We start from the raw sequence: 25376 nt of genomic DNA, 5'->3' as shown, positions 1-25376 counted from the left end.
AATCGTGTCTGGTGTATGAGTTTGTCTTAAAAAAATAATAATAAGGCGACAAATATCCAAGGGCGAATATAGTAATATGCCCGTGGGTCAGGGGACACAACTAGTTTGCAAATTTTTAGTAGAACATACTCTTTAAATTGTATAGAAGACCACTAAATTTAATTACAGGACCCCGTATATCTTTCAAATTTATAGTTTTTTATTAAAGCGTATAAGACATCACTAAATTTAACTACTCATACCCCATATATTTTTCGAATTTGTAGTTTTTTGAATGTAAACTACCATTAAAATAGCATTCAAATATAGGTAGTAGTGAAAAAAAATCGGGACCCCATTGACCTATAATCCTGGAATCGCCACTGCAAATATCAACAACTAAATTATTAAGCATGCCAATATTTCTTGCTCAGTTGCTCCAGTATCTCCAGCTCCAAGATAAAAAAATATAGTGCTAAACTCGTACCCTACGAAATACACATACACACAAGTTTATATTGTTGTTCACGTGTATTAAAAATCGTTGTGTTCATATTATGTGTTTTGTAGATAGATGTCATTCCATAATTGACTTTAAAGGAATAATTTAGTCAAATTGCGTGTACCTTTGCATTAAAAATCAACTAGTTAGCCCCAAAAGTTAGAAATTTATTAGATAAATATTGAGTAAATTTGATAGGAAAATAATATCATAAAGAGCCATAATAACAGTTACTGTTTATGTCTAATATACATAAACAGAAAAAGAACTAAAAACAATTAATTATGTAGAATGCACTACAGTTATTTTTGAATTTGACTTAGACCCTTGTTACGCAACGTTAACAAATAATTTAACGCATGTTACATGACGTTAAAATTGACATTTTGAGGGCGTTAGTTATGACTGCAACGGAAAATGAAAAAAATTTAACACTCAATTAAAACTTGACAACTCATTTCACTTTCTTTTTTTTCCACTCAACTTTCAATTATATTTTACTACACTACCCAAAACCTCTCACCCAAATTTAACGCCTACCATGACTCTTCAAATTAATATGCCACATCATAGTAAGGATCACCTATCTCTTTCAAAAAGTGCATAATTTGACTACACGTCACCGCTAATAAACCAATACCATAACAAGTGGTCATAATGAGCTTAATAAAATGAAGATAGTCACTAGTGGTGTTTGTCTTTTACTTAATTAGACGTGTTTTAATGAATAAAATTTAAGTAATTTTGAATTTATATTGGGTCATTGTTTTTAAAAATTTATTAGTAATTGCTATTTTAACTAGCTCGCATGAAATACTAAACAATTTTAACTATTAGACAGTTTTTTAGCATTTAAAATAAATAAAACCCGCAATTAAAATAACTTGTACCTAATTAATACTGAGTATGTAATTAACACCCTTAAATTTTGGGAGATATCAGTATGTAATTAACACCCTTAAATTTTGGGAGATGATATTGTAGCAAAAAACTTGTGTACATTGTTGTAAAAAACATGACAACTCCTCGATTAATTTACGATTACTCGTCTGTTCTGCTTTTCTAAAATCTGTTTAATTAATTGGTCAATATTGATTAGTGGGTCAAAATCGAATTTGGTAATCAAAGTAAGTTAAGGTCAAAATTGGTCACCATTTTAACATGAATTTAAACTATAATATTAGAGTTTTTGAACACAATGAATAGCTTTACTGCGTTAAAGTTTGTGTTATATTTATGATTTTCTTATAAATTTTCACATTATTTTTAAAATTTAAATGTATAAATTACAATCAAATCCATCTTCCATAAATTCTAAATTACCTTCCAACCTATTAATTCCCAAATATTTTTGCAACCTTGACTGTGTAGCTAAAAATAAGAAGTCAAAAAACTGCTAAAAATCCTTAGCTCTCTACTTACTGTCACTCCACTTCACCTGAATTAAAAAAAAAAAAAAAAAATGCGAATTCTGATCGGTGTTTCTCATCTTATTGTCAAATCATCATCATCATTTAATTCAATTTTCCCCAAACTTAATCACAAACTCAGTCGATACAGCTCCGATCACTTTCTCTCTCTTAGAAATTTCACGGCAATGGCCAGTTCCGGCTCCGGTGGTGATTATGTCAAGGGGAATGTGTTCCCCAACGGCGTAGCTGTTTTAACTCTCGATCGTCCAAAAGCTCTGAACGCCATGAATTTAGGTTTTTATTTTAATTTTTATTTTTTTTCTGCAGTTATATACTGGATTATGATTATCATAAACTAATAAACTAATAATTCTGGCTTTAATTCAGGTCAATCATATAGTGACTATGAGCTTATAAGATTCACTTTATTTTTCATTTGAGCTTTTAAGCTTAAATTGGTGACTTTATTATTTTATTTTATTTTATTTTCCAAATTTTGATAAGCCCTATAAAATAAGCTCAAGCTGATTGCCTCGTTATTATAATGTCTAAATATTATACGTAATTTGTTTTCGTATTAACGAATTGTGAATTTGTTAGAAAACAAGGTTGTAATTGATAATCCGATTGGTTCTTGAATTGTGAAATCACTTTCTCAATTTAGTATTTTGACCCAACAAGCCTCGGGTATCCCGAAATTCAAATTGGAATAAGACAAGAATGTGATTGGATTGCAAGCAAGAGCAATATGAATCTAAAGTATTAAAGAGGATGTGTGTTTCTGTGTTTGAGAATGAAAAGCCGGTCAATGATTTTCTGGAATGAAAATATTAGTTATAGTTCGGTTGATAAACCAAAGGGTATAACCCTTCATTTTGGCGGGAAATGTCGTTAACCGAAACGTCACGACTTTTGGCGGGAAAATCGGTTGGCAGACAACTATTGCCTAAAAATTTCAGTCGCAGGGCGCTGCCTCTTGACACCTCGAGGGGCGGCTTTTCCTCGACCCCCGCCCACTCATTTGGGACTGGGACCCCAACCAGGGGCGCTGCCCCTTGACCCCCGTAATCTACGTGATAGTATCTAGTCAACTCTAACGGGTGTGCACTCCACACTCTTCAAACCCGTTGTTAAGTATAACTAGTTAACTCTTGCTTTTCAAGTAAATCCAAATTACCTAAAATGATTGTTAGATGACACTAACGTCACCAACCGAATTGACACTTAAGATAGGTTCTTAGGTGAGCGTTTGTATGCACATCTGGTTCTGCTTTTAAAAATATTCAGTTGTACCGCGCAGATATGGATTTGAAGTACAAACAATTTCTTGAGGAATGGGAAGTAGATCCAAATGTCAAATGTGTTTTGGTTGAGGGAAGCACGCCACGTGGTTTCTCAGCAGGTAAGGAAACCAAGATTTCCGTACATATATTATTGTACTGTAGTTAAGTTGTTGATGATGATTGAATTTATAGTTTTTTACTTTATTTTATGCAGGTGGTGATGTGAAGCATATATCAACTATCAAACAATTCTCGCATATTATTGAGGTGGTGACGAGCTTTGACAGATCATATCAGTTTAACTTTAATGGCTGTTTTTTTTGTTCCTCAACTTTTTTGTTGGGGTACCAGTATCTGCCTTAATTATAGTTAAATATCATGAAACTTTATGCCATGTTCCTGAAATATGTACAAAGCTTTGTTCGACAGATAATTTCTTGATGTTACAATGATCACCACATCTCAAGCTTGTTGATTTGGTATTGACTGTATACATCGTGTTCTTATCAGTATTTCACCTCTAAATATCTAGAACATGGAAAAAAGGAGAAATATATGTATTCGTATTTGTATATGCTATCCTTATCCGTAGGTAATCTTATTCATATAAGTTCGCCATACAATGTGAAACTTTACATATATATTTACTTAGGAAGATGGGAAGCAACCCTTAGATTGTAGGGCTAACCCTTTGCAAATTTCACTATTTATGACATTTTACTATATGTATACTGTGACAAAGTTTTGAGTACGTGCAAGACTCGGTGGCCTTCAATTCAACTTGCATTTACATTTTTGTTCTCTAGTTTTCAATTGAGCCCATTTTGAGGATGTGGCTTTGATTAATTTGCTTTAAACTAAATGTCTATTGACTGTCCTAGGGATTTACTTTTTTTCTTCCAGGTGTTTACTGCTGAATACTCCCTTGTTTGCAAAATCTTTGAATACAAAAAACCATACATAAGCTTAATGGATGGCATAACAATGGGTTTTGGGATAGGCCTATCAGGTCATGGCAAATACCGAATCATAACAGAGGTATACTCTATCAATTAATAACAACTTTGGCTGTATTGCTAATATAAGTTTTAATCATATATCTTATTACATTGATGGTCACTCTACAGAGGACTGTTCTTGCCATGCCAGAGAATAAAATTGGGCTGTTCCCGGATGTTGGGTTTTCTTATATAGCTGCACAGGGTCCAGAAGGATCTATTGGTAAGTACCTTAAACTATAGGCTCATGTTTATTTATAGCTCTATGGCGGAGTTACATCTTGTATTTATTGTAAAATATTATTCAGCTACAAATTAGAGTCAAACTGGAAAAATAGTTGTCATGATCACTGTTGTGAACGTCGGCCGAGTCTGCTAACGGGTCGGTTTGGGGACTAGCTTATCCCAACTCGCCCAACGCCGTAAAGTCGGTCAACACTAAACAGTCGTGTCAAAGTTGGGCTGGGTCAGCCGAGTCGGTGTGAGTCAAAGTTAGGTCAAAATTTTTTATATATATTTTTTAAAATTAGATTTCCATATATCTATGTTTGAAATATTTATGTACTAATATATCTGTGTGTAATATATACGTGTTTAATTTGTTTATTACTAAAAGTCAACGTTTGGTCAATGCCCGACTCGTCTCCGACTCGACTGACTCGTCCCTCCAAGGTTCCAACGGACTCGTCCCCGACTCACGACTTTTAAAACCTTGGTCATGATACCTTTCGGTCATATATTCTAACATGATAAAAAATTTAGACTTTTCATGTCAAACATAGCACATATAACATAGTAACAATAAACCTTCATAGAAATATAGAATAATTAACCATTGTCATTTAATTAGTGCCCAATCTTAAAGTGCAGTTACGAATCCTCTTACAAGAAAGGTAAGATTCGGTGAAGACTATTATTTTTTTTTTTTTTTAAAAAAAAGGGTAAGATTCGGTGAAGACTATTACTCCACGTTTAAAAGAGATCTTTATAAATATTCTTAAAAAAGAGGGTGGAGTTACCTATCTTCTCGCAAGTTATCTGATAACATTTGTCTTGGGCAGGTGTTTATCTTGGTATGACCGGAAACAAGGTGTCCACGCCAGCTGATGCACTGTATTTAGGTGTTGGAAACCACTTTGTTCCATCTGAAAATCTAAGGTCACTAAAGGAAAGTCTCTTGTCAACTACTTTGTACGTCTCTAATAAATCCCTTTATCCTCATACGGTTCTATCATCATATTATATATTAATGCATATATCCTTTGTATAATATAACCAATACTTAAATTTGGGTAAAAAATGTCTGAATCATTTATGCCTAAATGACATATGTATGCCAGTTCAGAGGATCCGCATCATCAAGTCCAATCAATATTGGCAAAGTATAACTGCAATCCTGATTCTGAGCCCCAATTGAAGTTGCTTTTACCACACATAGTTTCAACATTTGGTGGAAACAAGCCTATTAAAGAAATAATGAAAGAGCTAGAAAAGAATCAGCAAAGTGCTGATGCTACAGGTAAGATTTTCTCCTTTTAAATAACGGTATTTGAATGTACAAAAAACCTTCCACCATCGCATAAAAATTACGCCTTTTTTTAAATAGATTACAAGGTAAAGACCGATTTTGCAATTGCAATATCAATGGAATGGTAGGATCACTTGATCCACTTGTTCTTCTTGAAGGACATAAGATATTTGAAAAATAGAGAAATTATTTACTTGAATTATATGCCAAATGAAGCGTTACATTTTTATATGAGAGCATATGGTGAAGGATATAAGATATTTGGAAAATGTGTATTTTCTTTCTGGTAGTGATTGTAACTTTAACCTATTCTATTAATGCATCAATTCGCCTCACATTTTATCATTTACGAGTCAAATGAGTAAAATAGAAAAAATCATTTATGGAAATGGGTCAAATAGATCAACAACAACAACAACAGTACCCAATCCCATAAGAGTGGGGTATGGGGGAGGTGGGATGTAGACAATCCTTCCTCTATCCTAGAATAAAGAGAAATCATTTCTCCACCCTGAGTTAAACACTCACAAGAGCGGAGAAAGTCCTCCCTCTCTCTATTCGACGGGTAAAGAGATTGCTTTCAAGGGGACCTCCAGCCATAAAGAATGAGAAAAAACAATAAAAAATAAATTAAGTAAATTAAAAAAAAAAACATGAAATAAATAGCTAAATATATAAAAAATAGTAATAATAAATAAGAAAATAAAAAATAAAAAAATAAAATGAACAGAGACGCCATGAAAATGGTAGAATCAAATTTTCATAGGTTTTACATCGTGCTTGGAGTTCAATTTAGGCTCTAAGCGACAGTTAAGTCGCCAATAAATCGACGCTTGCTAAGCCTCGCTTAACAGAACCGTGTATGAAAAAGAAAAAAAAAACTAATAGTAGGAGTATATATATTTTTTTTTTTTTTTTTTTTTTTTTTTTTTTTTTTTTTTTTTTTTTTTTGAAAGGCAATGTTAGTGGTTAGCTCACGAAGTTAATTCACGAAAATCCCCCCCCCCCCCGAGACTCGAACCCTGGTCTCCTCGAACACCATGTTAACATGGTGACCAATGAGGCAAAGCCCCATTGGCAGTAGGAGTATATATATATATATATATATATATATATATATATATATATATATATATATATATATATATATATATAGTGGTAGGATCAAGAGGGAAGTAACTAATCGGGGGAAGCAAAAACTTTTTTTTTTCTTTCGTTTTTTGAAAAAACTTTGTTCACAAACATTATAGATGGGATGAAAATATGAACATTTAGTAGAGACACTTTGTGGTAAATGTTTTTATTTTGGCGGGAAAACGCTCGAAGAAGTAATATATAACAATTATCGTGTTTTTCGAGCGTATGTTGAGGTTTTAGCTATTGGGGTTTAGATATTAGGGTTTAGATATTAGGGTTTAGAAATTTAGGGTTTAGATTTAGGGTTTAGATTTAGGATTTAGATTGAGTTTTTAACACGAACGGTTTAGAGTTTAGGGTTTAGGGTTTAGGGTTTAGGGTTTGGTGTTTTGGGTTTATGGAATAAACCCAAAACACCAAACACTAAACCCTAAACCCTAAACCCTAAACTCTAAACCGGGCTAAATTTTACTTCACAAAACATGAAGAAAAAAACGTTCATATTCTTCACGAACAATATTATCTTTAATGTTATTTTTGCCGATCGTTTTCCCGCCTAAATAATAACATTCATCACGAAGTGTCTCTTCTAAATGTTCATATTTTCGTGTGATCTTGATGCCGGAAAAAAAAATTCCAAAAAAAGCGAATTTTTTTTTTTTTGCTTCCCCCGCTTCCCCCCGATTGGTTACTTCCCCATTGATCCTGCCCCTATATATATATATATATATATATATATATAAGGGAAAAAGAAGACGTACCTTAGACAGTAGGGCGGAGCTCAGGACCAAACGAGAGATGCTACAACTAAAAAACAAAAAACATATATGACCGCAAACAAGCAACCCAAAACACAACAAAACATACAAACCTAGAAACACACATACACACACACACACACACACACAAACATACATATATACATACATACATACAAGAAACTGTACGTAACCAAACAAAAAACATGAAAACCTGAAACGTACCCACGAGCAAACATACAACAACAACAACAACAATACCCAATCCCGCATATGCGAGGTATGGGGGAGGTTAGATGTAGACAATCCTTCCTCTATCCTAGAATAGAAGAGAAGTCGTTTCTCTATCCACGAGTCGAGAAAAAATTCTCTACCCGCATGAAGAGAACGTCATCCCTCTCCCTACCCCAGAGTAGAGAGATTGCTTCCGTGTGGACCTCCGGCCTATATATTAAAATAATAATAATAATAATAATAATAATAATAATAAAAGTAAAAAATAAAAATAAAAAATAAAAAATAAAAAATAAATAAATAAATAAATAAAAATAAATAAATAAATAAAAGTGAAAGTAAAAAATATAGGCCATGGAAATGGTAGGAATCAAATTTCCATGGGTATTTAAACCTGCCTGAAAATTAATTTAGGCTCTAATCGGCAGTCAAGACGCCACAAAATCGACGCTTGTTGTTGCCTCGAATAATAGAGCCAAAAGACCTTGTGAACATAATACGAGAGGCATGCCAGGTGGAAGTTGTTGCGCACGCAAAGAGCCAACCACCTAGGACAAACCAAACACCACTCATGCACCTTTACGGTAGACATCCCCGAAGCCACACAACTAAAAGAAAACCAACGAAGCTCAAAAGCAAAGAAGGTCGTCCTCCGTCCTAATGGCCCCAAGATGCACCGAACGATGCGAAACGCACTCACACACACACACACCCCACCCCCACCCACCTTCCCACACCCACAAGTACACACCCACCATACACACACCCCCACACCCTCACACCCACACCCACACCCACACCCACACAAACACCCCGAAAACACACACCACACAACATTCCCAAAACACCCACACGCACAAAAAACACACCTACATACATACCTATATACATCCGTACATAAGCAAAACTACATACATACATGAAACTTGTACGTACATACATACCTATATCCACACATACATGCAATCATACATACATATCTACATAAGCATACAAATCTACGTACGTACCATTTACATATACACTTAGATACATACATCCTTACCTACATGCAAACGTACCTACATAAGCAAACATACAAGAAAAGCATACCTCCATAACATAACAACAAACAACCATAAACAAGAGTTCATACAAACAAACGTTTAAACATACATACAAAAAAAAAAAAAAGTCTACAAGTAATACTACAAGTACATAAAACGGATAGTAAAGATAGAAGTAATAATACAAATAATAGTAGCTATTAAAAGTTACTAGAAGAAATAATAATATTAATATTAATAAAACTAATAATAATAATTTTAATAATTTATATTTATATTAAAACTACAACAATTATGAATATAATAGTAAATAATAGTGGTGAAAGTAAAAAGAAATAATAGAAATAATATTAATAGTAATAATAACATAAAAATAATACTAGTAATAATCAATACTAATAAAAATGGCAATGAAACCGGTAATAATCCTAATAAAAATACACTAATAATAATAATAATAATAATAATAATAATAATAATAATAATAATAGTAGTAGTAGTAGTAGTAGTAGTAATAGTAGTAATAAAGTAATAATAATAGTAATACTAATAATAATACAAATAATAAAATAGAAAGCAACCTTACTCGACAATTCTTATTCTAGCCCTCCACGCATTCCTATCTGAAGTCATGTCCTCGGTCAACAAAAGCTCTCTCATGTCGAGCTTTAGTCTATCCATCCACCTACGAGTAGGTCTACCCCTTCTCCTTACGCCGTCAACCGTGAGTGCCTCTACTCTCCTGACAGGGGCACTATGTGGTCGCCTCGTCACGTGCCCATACCATCGAAGTCGTTCTTCTCTTAGTTTGTCGATGATGCTTCTAACTCCAAGGTTTTCCCTAAACACACCATTTGGAATCATGTCTAACATGGTTTTACCACACGTCCACCTAAGCATTCTCATTTCAGCCACTTCCATCCTTCTCTCATGGGCTTTCGTCATTGGCCAACATTCTGATCCGTACAACATAGCAGGTCTAATCGCCACTTTGAAGAATTTCCCTTTCAATTTGAGCGGTATCTTCTTGTCGCACAAAACCCCTTTCGCTGCTCTCCACTTCAGCCAGCCTACCTTAATACGATGGGTCACGTCCTCGTCGATCCTCCCCGATTTGTGAAGGACCGAGCCTAGATATCTAAACGAATCTTGTGGATGCAAGATCTGGTCCCCAATGTTAATAAGTACTCCAACATTTTGTTCATCCTCTGTCTAGGCGAAATCACACCTAAGGTATTCCGTCTTTTGTGTACTGATCCGTAGTCCGTTTTGTTCTAAGGTCTCCCTCCATTGCTCTAGTCTTCTATTAAGATCCTCTTTGGATTCTGGTACAAGCACAATATCGTCGGCAAAAATCAAACACCAGGGGACGCTCTCTTATAATCCCCGAGACAACTCGTCGAGGATCAAAGCGAAAAGGAAAGGGCTAAGGGCAGATCCCTGGTGCAGGCCTACATCTATCGGAAAATACTCTGTGTTTCCCACAGGAGTTCGAACGCAAGACTTCGCCCCTTCATACATATCCGTAATAGCTCTAATGTATCTACTTGGGATACCTCTAACATTAAGTGTCTTCCAAATCAGCTTTCGCGGAACACAATCATATGCCTTTTCTAAGTCTAAGAAAACCATCTCTAGGCTCTTTTGCTTTTCCCTAAACTTCTCTATAAGACTCCTTATAATATGAATTGCCTTCATCGAAGAGCGCCCTGGCATGAAGCCAAATTGGTTCTCCGAAATAGTAGTTTCTCGCCGAAGTCTAGTCTCGATCACTCTCTCCCAGAGCTTCATAGTATGACTAAGTAATTTTATGCCTCTATAATTACCGCAAATTTGGGCATCCCCTTTATTTTTGTAGATGGGGATAATCTCACTAAGTCTCCATTCCGTAGGCATTTTATAGCATCTAAACGTCTTGTTAAAAAGACACGTCAACCACCTAACACCATCCTCTCCGAGGCACCGCCACGCCTCTATCGGAATCTGGTCTGGACCAACCGCTTTGTTTCTCCTCATCTTTCGTAGTGCCGATCTTACTTCTTCCTGGCAGATCCTCCTACAAAAATTGTTGTTCTGGAATTGTCCTATACCCAAGTCTTGCATATCCTCTCGATGCACAGGTCCTCCACCAACGAAAAGAGATGAGAAATACCCTTCCCATCTTTTTCTAATTTCGTTTTCCTTCACTATGGTTTGACCGGCTTCATCTTTGATAAACTTGATGTTATCTATATCCCTCCTTCTACGCTCTCTAGCTTTTGCAATCCTGTAGATATCATTTGCTCCTTCTTTAGAGTCTAGTTTCTTATACAAATCTTCATACGCTTTATCTTTTGCACGTGCAACAACCTTTTTAGCTTCTCTCTTGGCTTCTTTATATCTCTCTTCAGCCATAGTTCTATCCTCGGTTGTTCCCTCCCGACATCCAGTGAGCTCCCTAAACCTCAGTTGCTTAAGCGCGACTTTGGTTTGAACCTCGTCACTGATCCACCATGATTCTCTACTAGGCCTATGTCCTTTCGAAGTCCCTACTGCTACCCCTAAGGATTCCTTAGCTGCCTCTCTAATAGTGGACGCCAGACTCTCCCACATCTGATCCGCATTAACATGAGTATCCATCTCCACTCCTGCCTCAACTCTTTCTAAAACTAAAGCTTTAAATGTTTCAGCCTTCTCTTCATTCAGATTCTTCCATAGAATTCGAGGTTGAGCGGGTCTCGCACTCCTGAAAACTCGTCTCTGAAGAACTAAGTCCATGACCAATAATCTGTGTTGAGTGGAACATGCCCATGTAGTTAGGGCCCTACAGTCTCCGCATGACCTAAGGTCCCCTTTGCGAAGCAATAAATAGTCAATATGGGTACTATTCCCCCCACTATGGAAGGTTGCAAATTAAGCCTCCGTCTTCTTGAAGAAAGAATTTGCAACAACCAAATCGTGGGCAACAGCGAATTCGAGGATAGAGCGCCCTTCTTCATTTCTAACTCCGAATCCAAAGCCCCCATGGACTCCATCATAACCCTCCACATCAGTTCCTATATGTCCATTAAGATCTCCCCCAATGAGCAATCGATGGTCAGCAGGGCACCTCCTCACAACTGCATCCAACGATTCCCAAAAACGTCTCTTTTCGTCTTCTCCTAAACCCGCATGAGGTGCGTAAGCGCTAATGACCATGAAAGTCTCCTCCTGGACAACTAACCTAACCGACATAATCCTATCGCTAAACCTATCCACACCCACAACATGGTCCCTATAGGGGCGTCCTATAATGATTCCTACCCCGTTTCTAGCTACGCTAAAACCAGAAAACCACAACTTGTAGTCATCAATACAAACCGCCTCTTCACCTCTCCATCTAGTCTCTTGAACACACAAAATGTCCACTTTTCTCTTAAGTAAAGTATCTACAAGCTCACGTGATTTGCTAGTCAAAGATCCTACATTCCAACTCCCCACTCTAATCCTAACACGGTTCGCTAGCCTATCCCCTCTTCTAAACCCTCTAGACCTACCCGCCGCAAAGCTAGAAGGACATGACCTCAAGTAACCATCTCTACGAGAAGCGTCTATTCTTACTCAAAAAATAAAACTAAAATAAAACCAAATATATTTATACAAGTAGGTCTAGATGGAGAGGTGACCCACATACACATACAAACATACAAACATACATAATAGCAGACCCACATACACATACAAACATACATACAGAAACAAACGTAACAAGCCCGCATAAGCAACAAACGCAACATACTTAAAGCAAACAAATAAACATACAAACAAACATACCCGCAACCCCAACCTAATCCCTAAACATGTAAGCACACACATACATACCCAGTAAAAAGAAGAGGCCCCGGTAATAAACAAAGCGCAGAAAAACACGCTACATGACGAAACAAACAAACAAGAACAAACACACGAAAAACACATTAAAAGAAGACACAAATACACAAACACACAGACCCACGAACACACAACACACATACACACAAACACACCAACACCAAACAAACAAAAACCTACTCTTCTATTCTAATTCTAGTCCTCCACGCAATCCTATCTGAAGTCATGTCCTCGGTCAATAAAAGCTCCTTCAAGTCGAGCTTTATTCTATCCTCCCACCTACGAGTAGGTCTACCCCTTCTCCGTACGCCGTCCACCGTAAGTGCCTCTACTCTCCTAACAGGTGCAGTCAGAGGTCGCCTTCTCACATGCCCAAACCATCGTAGCCGTTCTTCTCTTAGTTTGTCGATGATGCTTCTAACTTTCAGGTTCTCCCTAAAAACACTATTTGGAATCATATCCAACATGGTTTTACCGCATGTCCACCTAAGCATCCTCATCTCTGCCACCTTCATCCTCCTCTTTTGCGCCTTCGTCATTGCCTAACACTCCGATCCATATAACATGGAAGGTCTAATTGCCACCTTGAAGAATTTTCCTTTCAGCTTAAGGGGATCTTCTTGTCGCATAAGACTCCAGTGGCTGCTCTCTACTTCACCCACCCTACTTTAATGCGGTGCGACACATCTTCATCTATCCTCCCCGATTTGTGAAGCTTCGAGCCTAGGTATCTAAACGAAGTTTGTGGATGCAAGATCTGGTCTCCAATGCAGATGTTCGCTCGATCACCTAGTTCATCATCATTCCTATCAAAATCGCAACTAAGATATTCCGTCTTTTGTCTACTAATATGCAGGCCATTACTTTCTAAGGCCACCATCCATTGCTCTAGTCTTCTATTAAGCTCCTCCTTAGAATCCGAAACAAGCACAATATCATCTGCAAAAATCAAGCACCAAGGGTTGCACTCTTGTATCCCTCGAGAAAGCCCATCAAGGATCAAAGCGAAAAGGAAAGGGCTAAGGGCCGATCCCTGGTGCAGGCCTACTTCTATTGAAAAAACTTCAGTATTTCCCACCGGCGTTCGAACACAAGACTTCGCCCCTTCGTACATATCCCTAATAACATTAATATACCTACTCGAGATACTTCTATCCTTAAGGGTCTTCCAAATCAAGTTTCGTGGCACGCAATCGTAGGCCTTTTCCAAATCTAAGAAAACCATCTCTAGGTTCCTTTGCTTCTCTCTATGCTTCTCCATAAGGTTCCTAATAATATGGATTGCCTCTATCGAAGAGCGCTTTGGCATGAAACCAAATTGGTTCTCCGAGACATTGGTTTCGCGTCGAAGTCTAGTCTCAATCACTTTCTCCCAAAGCTTATGACTAAGTAATTTTATGCCTCTATAGTTACCGCAACATTGAGCATCCCCTTGTTCTTATAGATGGGGATAATCTCGCTCAGTCTCCATTCCATGGGCATTTTAGAGCTTCGAAACGTCTTGTTAAAAAGGCAAGTCAGCCACCTAACACCAGCGTCGCCAAGGCACCGCCACGCCTCAATAGGAATCTGATCTGGTCCCACTGATTTATTTCTCCCCATCTTTCGTAGTGCCAATCTTACTTCCTCTTGGCTAATCCTCTCGTAGTCCATGTTGTTCTGGGATTGTTCTATATCAGAGTCTTGTACGTCTTGTACGTCCTCCAGGCGCTCTGGTCTTCCCCCCACGAAGAGAGATGAGAAATACTCTTGCCACCTCTACAATATACATGGCCCGCCCATCTAGCCACCTCTACATTCTGATGAAACTTATACTCTGGAATGCTTTATGTACTTCATTTTTTTTAAATGAGCAGTTGCAGAGTGGGCTAAGGATGCTCTTTCAGGGCTTAAGAGCGGTGCTCCTTTTTCTCTTGCCTTAACACAAATGCATTTTTCTAGAGTTGCCTCTGCACGTGGAAATAAGAAGAATGAGCTGTCCACGGTTTGTATTGCTTTAATATAAGTTTACATTAAGATACAATGTTAATTATTGGGATCCATAAAATCTTAAATATTGTTATGTCGAATGTTAATTGGTTGTATTTAGTTAAATGGCGTGATGAGAACTGAATACCGCATTGCACTAAGGATGTCATGTCGGACTGATTTTTCTGAAGGGGTTCGGGCAGTATTGGTAGATAAGGATCAGGTTTGCTATTCCCATTTGCTTCATGTTATAATTATAAAATTCTCTCAAGTGCATCGTTTATTTTTAAAAATTTTCCTTGAACCTTTACAGAACCCTAAGTGGAACCCATCATGCCTAGATGAGATTAAACCAAGTGATGTGGAAGCCATGTTCCAACCGTTGGGCTCAGAAGCTGCTGAACTGGACGTTTAAATCATGGTTCCATTGTTGGCTGGTTGCGGATCGATTTTTAACTATTAGAGACTCAACCAATCAAATTTGAAATCCAACATGACCTTGGCTTTGGCAAAGAGTGTTTGGTTACATTACGGAAGTATGTAACCAAACAGACTTTGTAATTCTAGTTTGAAATATGATATGATAAAATCTGTAAATTAAGAGCAATAAACTTTTGTTGGATGGAATAACATTAATAATCATATATTCTGTTGTATTTTAACAGAGATTCAAAGTGACCATTGTAGCTTATACGTTGCATTTAAAGGCTTCCTTTATGAAATTATATGGAAACGGGTCTTTCGGTTCATTTGTAAGCGAGGTTGGTACATTTAGAAACAATCTCCACTTTTCAAGCTCTGTATCAACTTCAAGTACCCAACGTCTTCAGCCTTAGCATCGTAATCAATAGCAGAACAGAGACTTTGGTTATGACCATCGTATATATGTTTACTATATATGTTTAACATATATGTTTTCTAGTCTATATGTATAAAGTATTAGTATTCTAGTCTGTGGGCCATGGTCGTAAAAATAATATGCGCTAGATGACAATTTTGACCCATTTACTTACAATGAGTCAGTTAGCTATGTTTTATCGGCTATGTTTTATCTTCAAGGCGTCAAACACGTAAAGTCAAAGAAGTGAGGTAAAAGGTGAACACGTCAAATGTCGCCCAAAGTGTGTTACTAAGACATAATATCTCTTAATCAATTTACTAACCGAAATAATACAATAGTTAACACACCAAGAATATGTTCAGATCAAAACGCGCATCTAAGAATCTAAGCTTACTTGTTCTCATGAACTCGATTTATCTTATATGCCTATTTGACCATCTTTAGTATGCACTATATGATGGTTCAATGAAGAACAATGTTGTTAAAAAATTAAGACCCTGTAACAATCAAATGTTCAAGTACATGTTGATTTTTTTTTTTTTTTTTTTTTTTGGGGACAACGATTGAGATCACCCAAGGGGACTAAACCACCTGTTGCGATCATCTCCCGTTTCGACTATGCCGATGCAGCGATAATAACCATGTTCCCATTGCTGCCCGGGAGAAAATCTTGAAACTGATCCAAGGGCACGCCATTTTGATGGTAGATATGTGATATGGAAATGCATCATAAATGTGAATATCATATGTTTAATCAGTCCATGTTTTTATTAATCTAAACTATACCAATTTGACTTTGACTTGGCTTAAAAATAAACCACCAAAAACTCTTCGTGAGGGTCACAAAACCACTAATTTCTTGCATTGTTTTTGGTCCTTTTTTTTTTTTTTTGAAAAGCAAGAAATTTATTATTCAAACGAAGCATTGTTTTTGGTCCTATAAAACGTCTATTCAACGTTTGCATTTTATAATTCATGCATCATCCTTGTCATCACCACATCCATGTCTTTTAGTTCCAGGTATTTCATAGAAAAAAAAAAACAAAAATCGTGTAGCTAAATATTTCTTGCTTCAAATAATCACGTTAAAAGTATATGATTTTTCTAAACGTAAGTCAATATCAATAGAATTGTTAATTAATGTTGATACATGCCTAATGTTGTAGATTGTGCTTAATTATTTAATTTAGGATGTTGATTATTTAATTGTAAAATTATTTCTCACGCGTTACCAATAATTTTCAAATTCTCTACAGAAATATCTTTAAAAATTTGACAACAATTTTAAATTTAATAGGATTTTTTTTTTTACAATAAATGACAATTTCATTAGAAAATTCAAATTTAATATCATGTGAAGCCGTTGTTTTCACTAACTAGCTAGTAACTGGCCCCACTTTCCGAATTTCAAATTAATCTGGATCTCTCTCTCTCTCTCTCTCTCTCTCTCTCTCTCTCTCTCTCTCTCTCTCTTCACATCGCCCAAAATCCAATTAAAAAAATCCTCAAATTTCGAATATATTCGTAACGGCTTCATTTCCCCACACTAAAAACCCTAACCTCATCCCCCAAAAATTGACACTCAAATTAATCGCCTCAAACCTCAATCCATCAAATTTCGATTCAAATGGCGTCTCTAACACCTGGAATCCTGTTAAAACTTCTTCAAACGATGAACACCAACACTCGTGTCACTGGTGACCACCGCTCGCCGCTTCTTCAGGTCATCGGAATCGTTCCTGCTCTTGCCGCCGGATCGGATGATCTCTGGCCGAACCACGGGTTCTATGTTTCCCTTTCTGATTCGGTTAACTCGACTTATGTTTCATTATCTGACAGGGATACAGATCTTATACTTAGTAATCGGTTGCAGCTCGGGCAGTTTGTTTATGTTGATAAATTTGAATTCGATACTCCGGTGCCTCGTGCGTCTGGATTGCGTCCTATTGCTGGGCGTCATCCGTCTGTTGGAAGTCCTGAGCAGCTTATTGCAAGGATTTCGAGTACGAAAAGAGAGTTTGTGATTCAGACTGTTTCGGATTCGAATGCTTCTGCTGATCCAATTGCTGCTTACTTGTCTAGTAAAAAGGTTGATGGAGCTGCAAATGAACGCAAGGAACTCAAAATTGAGGTTAGGTTTTTTTTTTTTTTTTTTTTTTTTTTTTTTTTTTTGTTGTTGTTGTTGTTGTTGTTGTTGTTGTTGTTTACTGAATTTGATAAATTTGTGAATTTTTGTTAACATACATTATCACTGTTGATTTTTTATTATTCCTTAGGGTTAGCTATTTATGTATTAGGTTTGACGATATTTGATGATAAAGGCTGTTAATTTTTGTTAAACAGGGTAGCAACAGACAGATACTTGCATCTAAAGAGATAATGTATGTTAACAAAAAGGCTGATGGAACTGCAAATGAACATAAGAATGTCAAAAATGAGGTTAGGGTCTTTTTCTATTTACTGAATTTGATAAACTTACTAATTTGTGAATTCTTAGTAAACGTATCTTATCGCTGTTGATTCATTATTAGTCCTTATGTTAGTTATTTGTGTATTTGGTTCGATTATATTCGATGATAAATAAATGTGGTTAATATTTGTTAAACAGGGTAGGAACAGACAAATACTTGCACCTAAAGAGAATGTAACCAATTTCGATGAATCAACAAAGGCTTGTGAAAAGCCTCCTAAAAGGTTTTCAAGCCCGGGTATGAAGCCACAGAGGTCAATATCAGCAGGGAAAAAGAACGTTGTTGAACGCGATCCTTCGCCAGCTGGGAAATTAAAAAGATCATCATCTCCCGTGCCTTCAAAATGTGTGGTTCCTAGCTTGGTTGTGGCTAAAGAGGAGAACCGAAACACTGCAAGAGAGCCGGCTATCATTGTGCCTTCAAGATACAGACAGCCTTCACCTAATGGGCGTAAACAAGCATCTCCATGTTCGAGGAGAATGTCAATGTCACCGGGAAGGAGATTATCGGGTGGTGTTAAAGTTTCTCCAGCAATGGATTCTAGTAACAAGAAAAAAATGGCAACTTTGGCTGCTGAAATTTCAAAGGTTTCAGAGGCACTTGTTGGGTCTTCTACAAAGTCAGTTGGATCGTCCACAAAGTCATTTGGATCATCCACAAAGTCGGTTGGATCGTCCACAAAGTCAATTGGGTCTTCTTCAAAGACCAGCAGGAAGAACTGGGATGAATCACCTGGAGCTCCAGAGCCAAAAGAGAGAAGTTTCACAAAAAAGACGCCTGATTTGCAAGCCATTTTGAAAACTCAGGTAAAATTTAAAATCCATTGTAGTCAAGCATAAAAAGTTTTTTTTTTTTTTTAGTCATTCATTTGTGACATGTTCATTTACAGGCTGCACTATCTAGACGTTTAAGTGATGCACATTCATGTGACACTCCACCCATCGTTGAGAAAGCTAAACCTAGCTCGTGTGACATGTCCCCCATGTCTGATATACAAACCACTACAGCACTTGGAATGACTCTTCATGAAAAGAAATGGACTGATGGTAGTGTGTCTCTAGACGCGGTTTCTTTAGACCTTGCAAGGCTTGGACAGGTATAATACCATAACACTACAAGTGCTAGAATCTATGTTTAATTCACTAATCACTAATGTTTTAGAATTTGGAAGTGTATTAATTAACTTGTTTACTCATTTGTAGAATGCTTTGCAAAGGAGAAATCTGGCTGCAGTAGCTGCAGCCGAAGCTTTGCAAGAGGCCCTTGCTTCTGAAGCTATGATTAGGAGTTTGAGGTAAACCATTACTATTTCTTGGATAACATTTAATTTAATTTGTTATGAAACTCCAAGTAAAATGTTATATTTGATATTCAAACATTGCATGTATTTTTCCCATCTACAGCATGTTCTCAAATCTCTGTTCAATGTCAAAGGCTGAGAATCCTTTACCAACAATTGATCATTTCATGTCTGTGTATAATGATGTTGTAAAAGCAACTGCAACAGCCAAATCAATTATCACCAAACACAATTATGACAATTTTCACAAAGATGCACCACCAACAGACAATTCAAAATCCCTAGCCCTTTGGATCGAAGCTGCATTAGCCACCGATCTCGAAGTCGTTTCACTCCTATCAAAAGAAGGTTTTGAGTCCCCATCACAACCACAAAAGACAACTCATTCAAAGAAACAATCTTTATCTGAAACGGTTAAAACCCATCTGATGATTTCCTCTTCTAACGTGTCGTTTAGTGGGCCATGGATGAAAGGCCATGGGATGAAGGAGACTGTTGAGTTAGGAATTAATTTGCAAAAAGAAATGCAAATATGGTTCTTGAAGTTCGTTGAGGGGTCTCTAGATGCTGGTTTTCAAGTGTTTGGGAAGAATAGTAGTAATAGCTATGAAGTGGGTTCGATTAAGGTGATCTTATCACAGCTTAAGCGGGTGAATGATTGGTTGGATCGTATGATCCCAAAGCAGGATGAGGCGTTGACTGGATCAGTTGACCGATTAAAAGGAAAGATTTACAGGTTTGTCATTCAACATGTTGGTACCACATATGACAACTCTTCTTGATGTTGAAAGGAACGCATGTTTTGTTTTTATTTCCTACAAATTATGATGCTTTTATAAATAAATTTGTTTATTGTTCAGTGCTATGACTTATGGTATTTAATTCCAATTCCAATTCCAATTCCAATTCCAATTCCAATTCCAATTCCAATTTCCAAACAAGGATTATGTACGTGCACGAAGGCAAGTTTTCTTGCCATATTGAATGAAATCAGATTAGAGTAATTTTATCAGGATCATTGGTTGGAAAATGGAAATACAATTGTTAGTGTTTAGTTATAAAATATCATACGGAATTATTGCCACATTTTTTTTTTTTTTACTTATTTTTTTTTATTAAATTTTTTTTTTTTTGTGGCAAGAAAAACAAAAACTATATAGAGATGTTCCAAGATGAAGATCCTAATCGAAAAACGAAAACTATATGAAACCGGATGAACTCGAAACTAGTAAACGTCATAAGTCGATGCTAACTCCAACCAAACCCAACTTTGACAACCAAAAACCCAACTTTGACAACCAAATCAAAAACTAATACATCCGAACCAAACTATCAAAAACCCAACTTTGTTTGATGTCTCATTGGTTGGAAAATTTACAATGCACTTATTGGCCGAAGGTCCACTCGAAAGCAAATGTCCATTCGAAAGCATTCTCTCTATCCGTCTAATAGAGGAGGCAGTGGCAAAGCCACACCATATCTAATGGTGTCATATGACCAATCAAAATTTGTATGTGCTAGTAAGTTTTATGAATTGTAGTGTGAAATTTATGGACTATTAAAATATGACACCATCCCATTTTCAATAAATAACCCACTCATCAAAAGTAAACAAGACTTTAGCAGCTGAGAATTTATTGAACATCAAAATTACGGAGTAATTATTTAGTGCACATTTCCACAGCCCATTTAAAAATATTGAATGCACAGAGCTCATATAAAAATATTGAAATCATTTAAGATGAACGCATTAGACAAAATTAGAGTTACCTGATCATCCTTTAGGGTATATGTTTGTTCATCCTTAAATAAATCATATGCTTTTTTTTTTATGATTTCTTAATTCATCCCTAAATCTTTTATCTCAAAGGGTCCAGGCTGTCTCAACAATTCGATGGCCCTGGGCGAAAATAAAAATGGGCTCTCATACTCTTCAAATTTTTTAACTCATATAAATTTTTTAATATTTAATTTTTCTATTTATTATTTACAATTTATTTAACTATTTAAAATTACACTATTATAACTTTGATTGATATTTTTTATTGAATTTAATTGAAAATTTTAAGAAAAGTATATGCATATTCAAAATTTTAGGCCCTTCAAAAATTTGGAGCCCTAAGCGATTGTTCACCTTGCCTTTGCTCAAAGACGTCTCTGAGAGGATCATCATTAAATTTCTTATAGTTTTTTTTTTTTTTTTCATGAGTGATATTAATAGTTTCCATTAGATCACATCAAGAGTGGGGAGGGGGTTTCACCGTTCATGCCTTCGGATTGGGGGAGTTTTCTCCAGGGTAGCAGTTGGGGGCGTGTTATGCAACTGCGGGAGATGAACGCATGTATGGTTTAGTCCCCTGGGTGATCCCAAACTACTGTTAAAAAAAAGAATGTGAAGCTATCTTTTATTTTTTATGTTTGTACCTGCTATAGCTTGTCGATTAATATTTTGAGACTTAATACAACCGATAATAAATTTTGACACCAACCATTCTAAATCCTAGTTACGCCACTGGAGAGAGGGATGACTTTCTCTACTTTTGACAGTGTTTTCACTCAGTAGAGAAATGACTTGTCTTTATTCTCAGATATGAGAATGATTGTCTACATCCCACCTCCCTCATACACCACTTATGTGGTATTGGGTTGTTGTTGTTGTTGTTGTTGTTGTTGTTGTTGTTGTGTTGTTAATGAGTTTCATATAATCAGTCGTATCATACCTTTTAACATATACATGTGCATATATGAAAAGTAATTGAATATTGTATCTTTTAGTGCAGTAGGTATTTTTTTTTACGTGAATAATCCTCGTGCTTTTCACTTATCACGCAGATAGTTCATCTCACTAACAATCGTTAATTTCCGGTTAAACACTCTTACACGCCAAGCAGGTTGGGGTAAAACAAGCATTCCAACTCTTTCTTTCTCACCTGACTTTATCCAAACCATATGAACTTGTTCAACCCTTTGATCTTCAACCTTGTGTACCTTTCAACTTTTTATCTTCAACCTTCTACATCTTCAAATATATCTTCAATCTTTCTGTTTTCTTCCTTTAGTCTTGTCCAATTACTTACTTTGCCTTCCAATACCTTTTATCTGTAGTGACCCGAACTTTTCCGAACCTTTCTATGATTATATGTTTAATGAAAACTATATTTACATGATTAAATGTTTCCAACATGTTAAGCAATCAAACTTTTTAAGACTTGGTTAATTGAAACGGAAATTTTGTAAACGCCTGATTACCCAGTTTGACCAATGATTCACGAACGCTATAAGTTGTATATGACATGATGATACATAAATGAATAAATATATATGTTTAACATGATATAATGATCATCAAGTATCTCATTAAAAATAGTAACAATAAGTTATATACTTAAAAAGGAGACTATTGACGTATGAAACTCGAAACGATACATATAACGATTATCGTTATAACCACGTCTTACTAAATATATATGAAGCATATTAATACATTGTTATATTATATATAACATTATAATATGATAATTAAATATATCATTAAGTGTATTAACAATGAACTACATAAGTAAAAACAAGACTACTAACTTAAGGATTTCGAAACGAGACATATATGTAACGATTATCGTTGTAACGACATTTAAATGTATATATCATATTAAGATATATTAATATATCACAATATCATGATAATATAATAATTTAAAATCTCATTTGATATTATAAACATTGAGTTAACAACATTTAACAAGATCGTTAACCTAAAGGTTTCAAAACAACACTTACATGTAACGACTAACGATGACATAACGACTCAGTTAAAATGTATATACATGTAGTGTTTTAATATGTATTCATACACTTTTGAAAGACTTCAAGACACTTATCAAAATACTTCTACTTAACAAAAATGCTTACAATTACATCCTCGTTCAGTTTCATCAACAATTCTACTCGTATGCACCCGTATTCGTACTCGTACAATACACAGCTTTTAGATGTATGTATTATTGGTATATACACTCCAATGATCAGCTCTTAGCAGCCCATGTGAGTCACCTAACACATGTGGAAACCATCATTTGGCAACTAGCATGAAATATCTCATAAAATTACAAAAATATGAGTAATCATTCATGACTTATTTACATGAAAACAAAATTACATATCCTTTATATCTAATCCATACACCAACGACCAAAAACACCTACAAACACTTTCATTCTTCAATTTTCTTCATCTAATTGATCTCTCTCAAGTTCTATCTTCAAGTTCTAAGTGTTCTTCATAAATTCTAAAAGTTCTAGTTTCATAAAATCAAGAATACTTTCAAGTTTGCTAGCTCACTTCCAATCTTGTAAGGTGATCATCCAACCTCAAGAAATCTTTGTTTCTTATAGTAGGTTATCATTCTAATACAAGGTAATAATCATATTCAAACTTTGCTTCAATTTCTATAACTATAACACTCTTATTTCAAGTGATGATCTTACTTGAACTTGTTTTCGTGTCATAATTCTGCTTCAAGAACTTCGAGCCATCCAAGGATCCGTTGAAGCTAGATCCATTTTTCTCTTTTCCAGTAGGTTTATCCAAGGAACTTAAGGTAGTAATGATGTTCATAACATCATTCGATTCATACATATAAAGCTATCTTATTCGAAGGTTTAAACTTGTATTCACTAGAACATAGTTTAGTTAATTCTAAACTTGTTCGCAAACAAAAGTTAATCCTTCTAACTTAACTTTTAAAATCAACTAACATATGTTCTATAACTATATGATATGCTAACTTAATGATTTAAAACCTGGAAACACGAAAAATACCGTAAAACCGGATTTACGCCGTCGTAGTAACACCGCGGGCTGTTTTGGGTTAGTTAATTAAAAACTATGATAAACTTTGATTTAAAAGTTGTTCTTCTGGGAAAATGATTTTTCTTATGAACATGAAACTATATCCAAAAATCATGGTTAAACTCAAAGTGGAAGTATGTTTTCTAAAATGGTCATCTAGACGTCGTTCTTTCAACTGAAATGACTACCTTTACAAAAACGACTTGTAACTTATATTTCCGACTATAAACCTATACTTTTTCTGTTTAGATTCATAAAATAGAGTTCAATATGAAACCATAGCAATTTGATTCACTCAAAACGGATTTAAAATGAAGAAGTTATGGGTAAAACAAAATTAGATAATTTTTCTTGTTGTAGCAACGTGAAAATTGGTAACAAATCTATTCCAACCATAACTTAATCAACTTGTATTGTATATTATGTAATCTTGAGATACCATAGACACGTATACAATGTTTCGACCTATCATGTCGACACATCTATATATATTTCGGAACAACCATAGACACTCTATATGTGAATGTTGGAGTTAGCTATACAGGGTTGAGGTTGATTCCAAAATATATATAGTTTGAGTTGTGATCAATACTGAGATACGTATACACTGGGTCTTGGATTGATTCAAGATAATATTTATCAATTTTTTTCTGTACATCTAACGTTGGACAACTAGTTGTAGGTTACTAACGAGGACAGCTGACTTAATAAACTTAAAACATCAAAATGTATTAAAAGTATTGTAAATATATTTTGAATATACTTTGATATATATGTACATATTTGTTATAGGTTCGTGAATCGACCAGTGGCCAAGTCTTACTTCCCGACGAAGTAAAAAATCTGTGAAAGTGAGTTATAGTCCCACTTTTAAAATCTAATATTTTTGGGATGAGAATACATGCAGGTTTTATAAATGATTTACAAAATAGACACAAGTACGTGAAACTACATTCTATGGTTGAATTATCGAAATCGAATATGCCCCTTTTTATTAAGTCTGGTAATCTAAGAATTAGGGAACAGACACCCTAATTGACGCGAATCCTAAAGATAGATCTATTGGCCCTAACAAACCCCTGGGCCTAACAAACCCCATCCAAAGTACCGGATGCTTTAGTACTTCGAAATTTATATCATATCCGAAGGGTGTCCCGGAATGATGGGGATATTCTTATATATGCATCTTGTTAATGTCGGTTACCAGGTGTTCACCATATGA

The 25376-nt window shown here is 35.6% G+C and overlaps 2 protein-coding genes across 2 annotated transcripts; both read left to right on the top strand.

The window, feature by feature from the left end:
• Positions 1-1890: 1890 nt before the first annotated feature.
• LOC139852689 (3-hydroxyisobutyryl-CoA hydrolase-like protein 3, mitochondrial) lies at positions 1891-15419 on the top strand. Its single transcript, XM_071842018.1, has 10 exons — positions 1891-2187; positions 3194-3295; positions 3391-3443; positions 4080-4214; positions 4304-4397; positions 5236-5365; positions 5515-5693; positions 14583-14710; positions 14816-14917; positions 15008-15419. Exons 1-10 carry the CDS (start codon positions 1944-1946, stop codon positions 15107-15109), a joined length of 1269 nt encoding a protein of 422 aa, XP_071698119.1. The 5' UTR covers positions 1891-1943; the 3' UTR covers positions 15110-15419.
• Positions 15420-17057: 1638 nt separating this feature from the next.
• Positions 17058-20198, top strand: LOC139852671 (uncharacterized). The gene is made up of 6 exons (XM_071841993.1): positions 17058-17666; positions 17879-17974; positions 18144-18812; positions 18896-19102; positions 19209-19300; positions 19410-20198. The coding sequence occupies exons 1-6, from the start codon at positions 17163-17165 to the stop codon at positions 20086-20088; spliced, it is 2247 nt and encodes a 748-aa protein (XP_071698094.1). The 5' UTR covers positions 17058-17162; the 3' UTR covers positions 20089-20198.
• The last annotated feature ends 5178 nt before the right edge of the window (positions 20199-25376 follow it).

Source organism: Rutidosis leptorrhynchoides, chromosome 6 (genome assembly GCF_046630445.1).
Source record: "Rutidosis leptorrhynchoides isolate AG116_Rl617_1_P2 chromosome 6, CSIRO_AGI_Rlap_v1, whole genome shotgun sequence".
Classification (NCBI taxonomy): domain Eukaryota; kingdom Viridiplantae; phylum Streptophyta; class Magnoliopsida; order Asterales; family Asteraceae; genus Rutidosis; species Rutidosis leptorrhynchoides.
Note: the sequence above shows the minus strand (reverse complement) of the source record. Positions and strands in the feature narration are given on the sequence as shown.

What these genes read in the sequence shown, in the direction of transcription:
- LOC139852689 (XM_071842018.1), top strand. Translation starts at nt 1,944, where the DNA reads ATGCGAATTCTGATCGGTGTTTCTCATCTTATTGTCAAATCATCATCA. An exon ending in GCCACGTGGTTTCTCAGCAG is followed by an intron (nt 3,296 to 3,390) that starts GTAAGGAAACCA and finishes TATTTTATGCAG; the next exon opens with GTGGTGATGTGAAGCATATA. An exon ending in TATTGGTAGATAAGGATCAG is followed by an intron (nt 14,918 to 15,007) that starts GTTTGCTATTCC and finishes GAACCTTTACAG; the next exon opens with AACCCTAAGTGGAACCCATC.
- LOC139852671 (XM_071841993.1), top strand. Translation starts at nt 17,163, where the DNA reads ATGGCGTCTCTAACACCTGGAATCCTGTTAAAACTTCTTCAAACGATG. An exon ending in GCAAGGAACTCAAAATTGAG is followed by an intron (nt 17,667 to 17,878) that starts GTTAGGTTTTTT and finishes TTTGTTAAACAG; the next exon opens with GGTAGCAACAGACAGATACT. An exon ending in AAGCCATTTTGAAAACTCAG is followed by an intron (nt 18,813 to 18,895) that starts GTAAAATTTAAA and finishes GTTCATTTACAG; the next exon opens with GCTGCACTATCTAGACGTTT.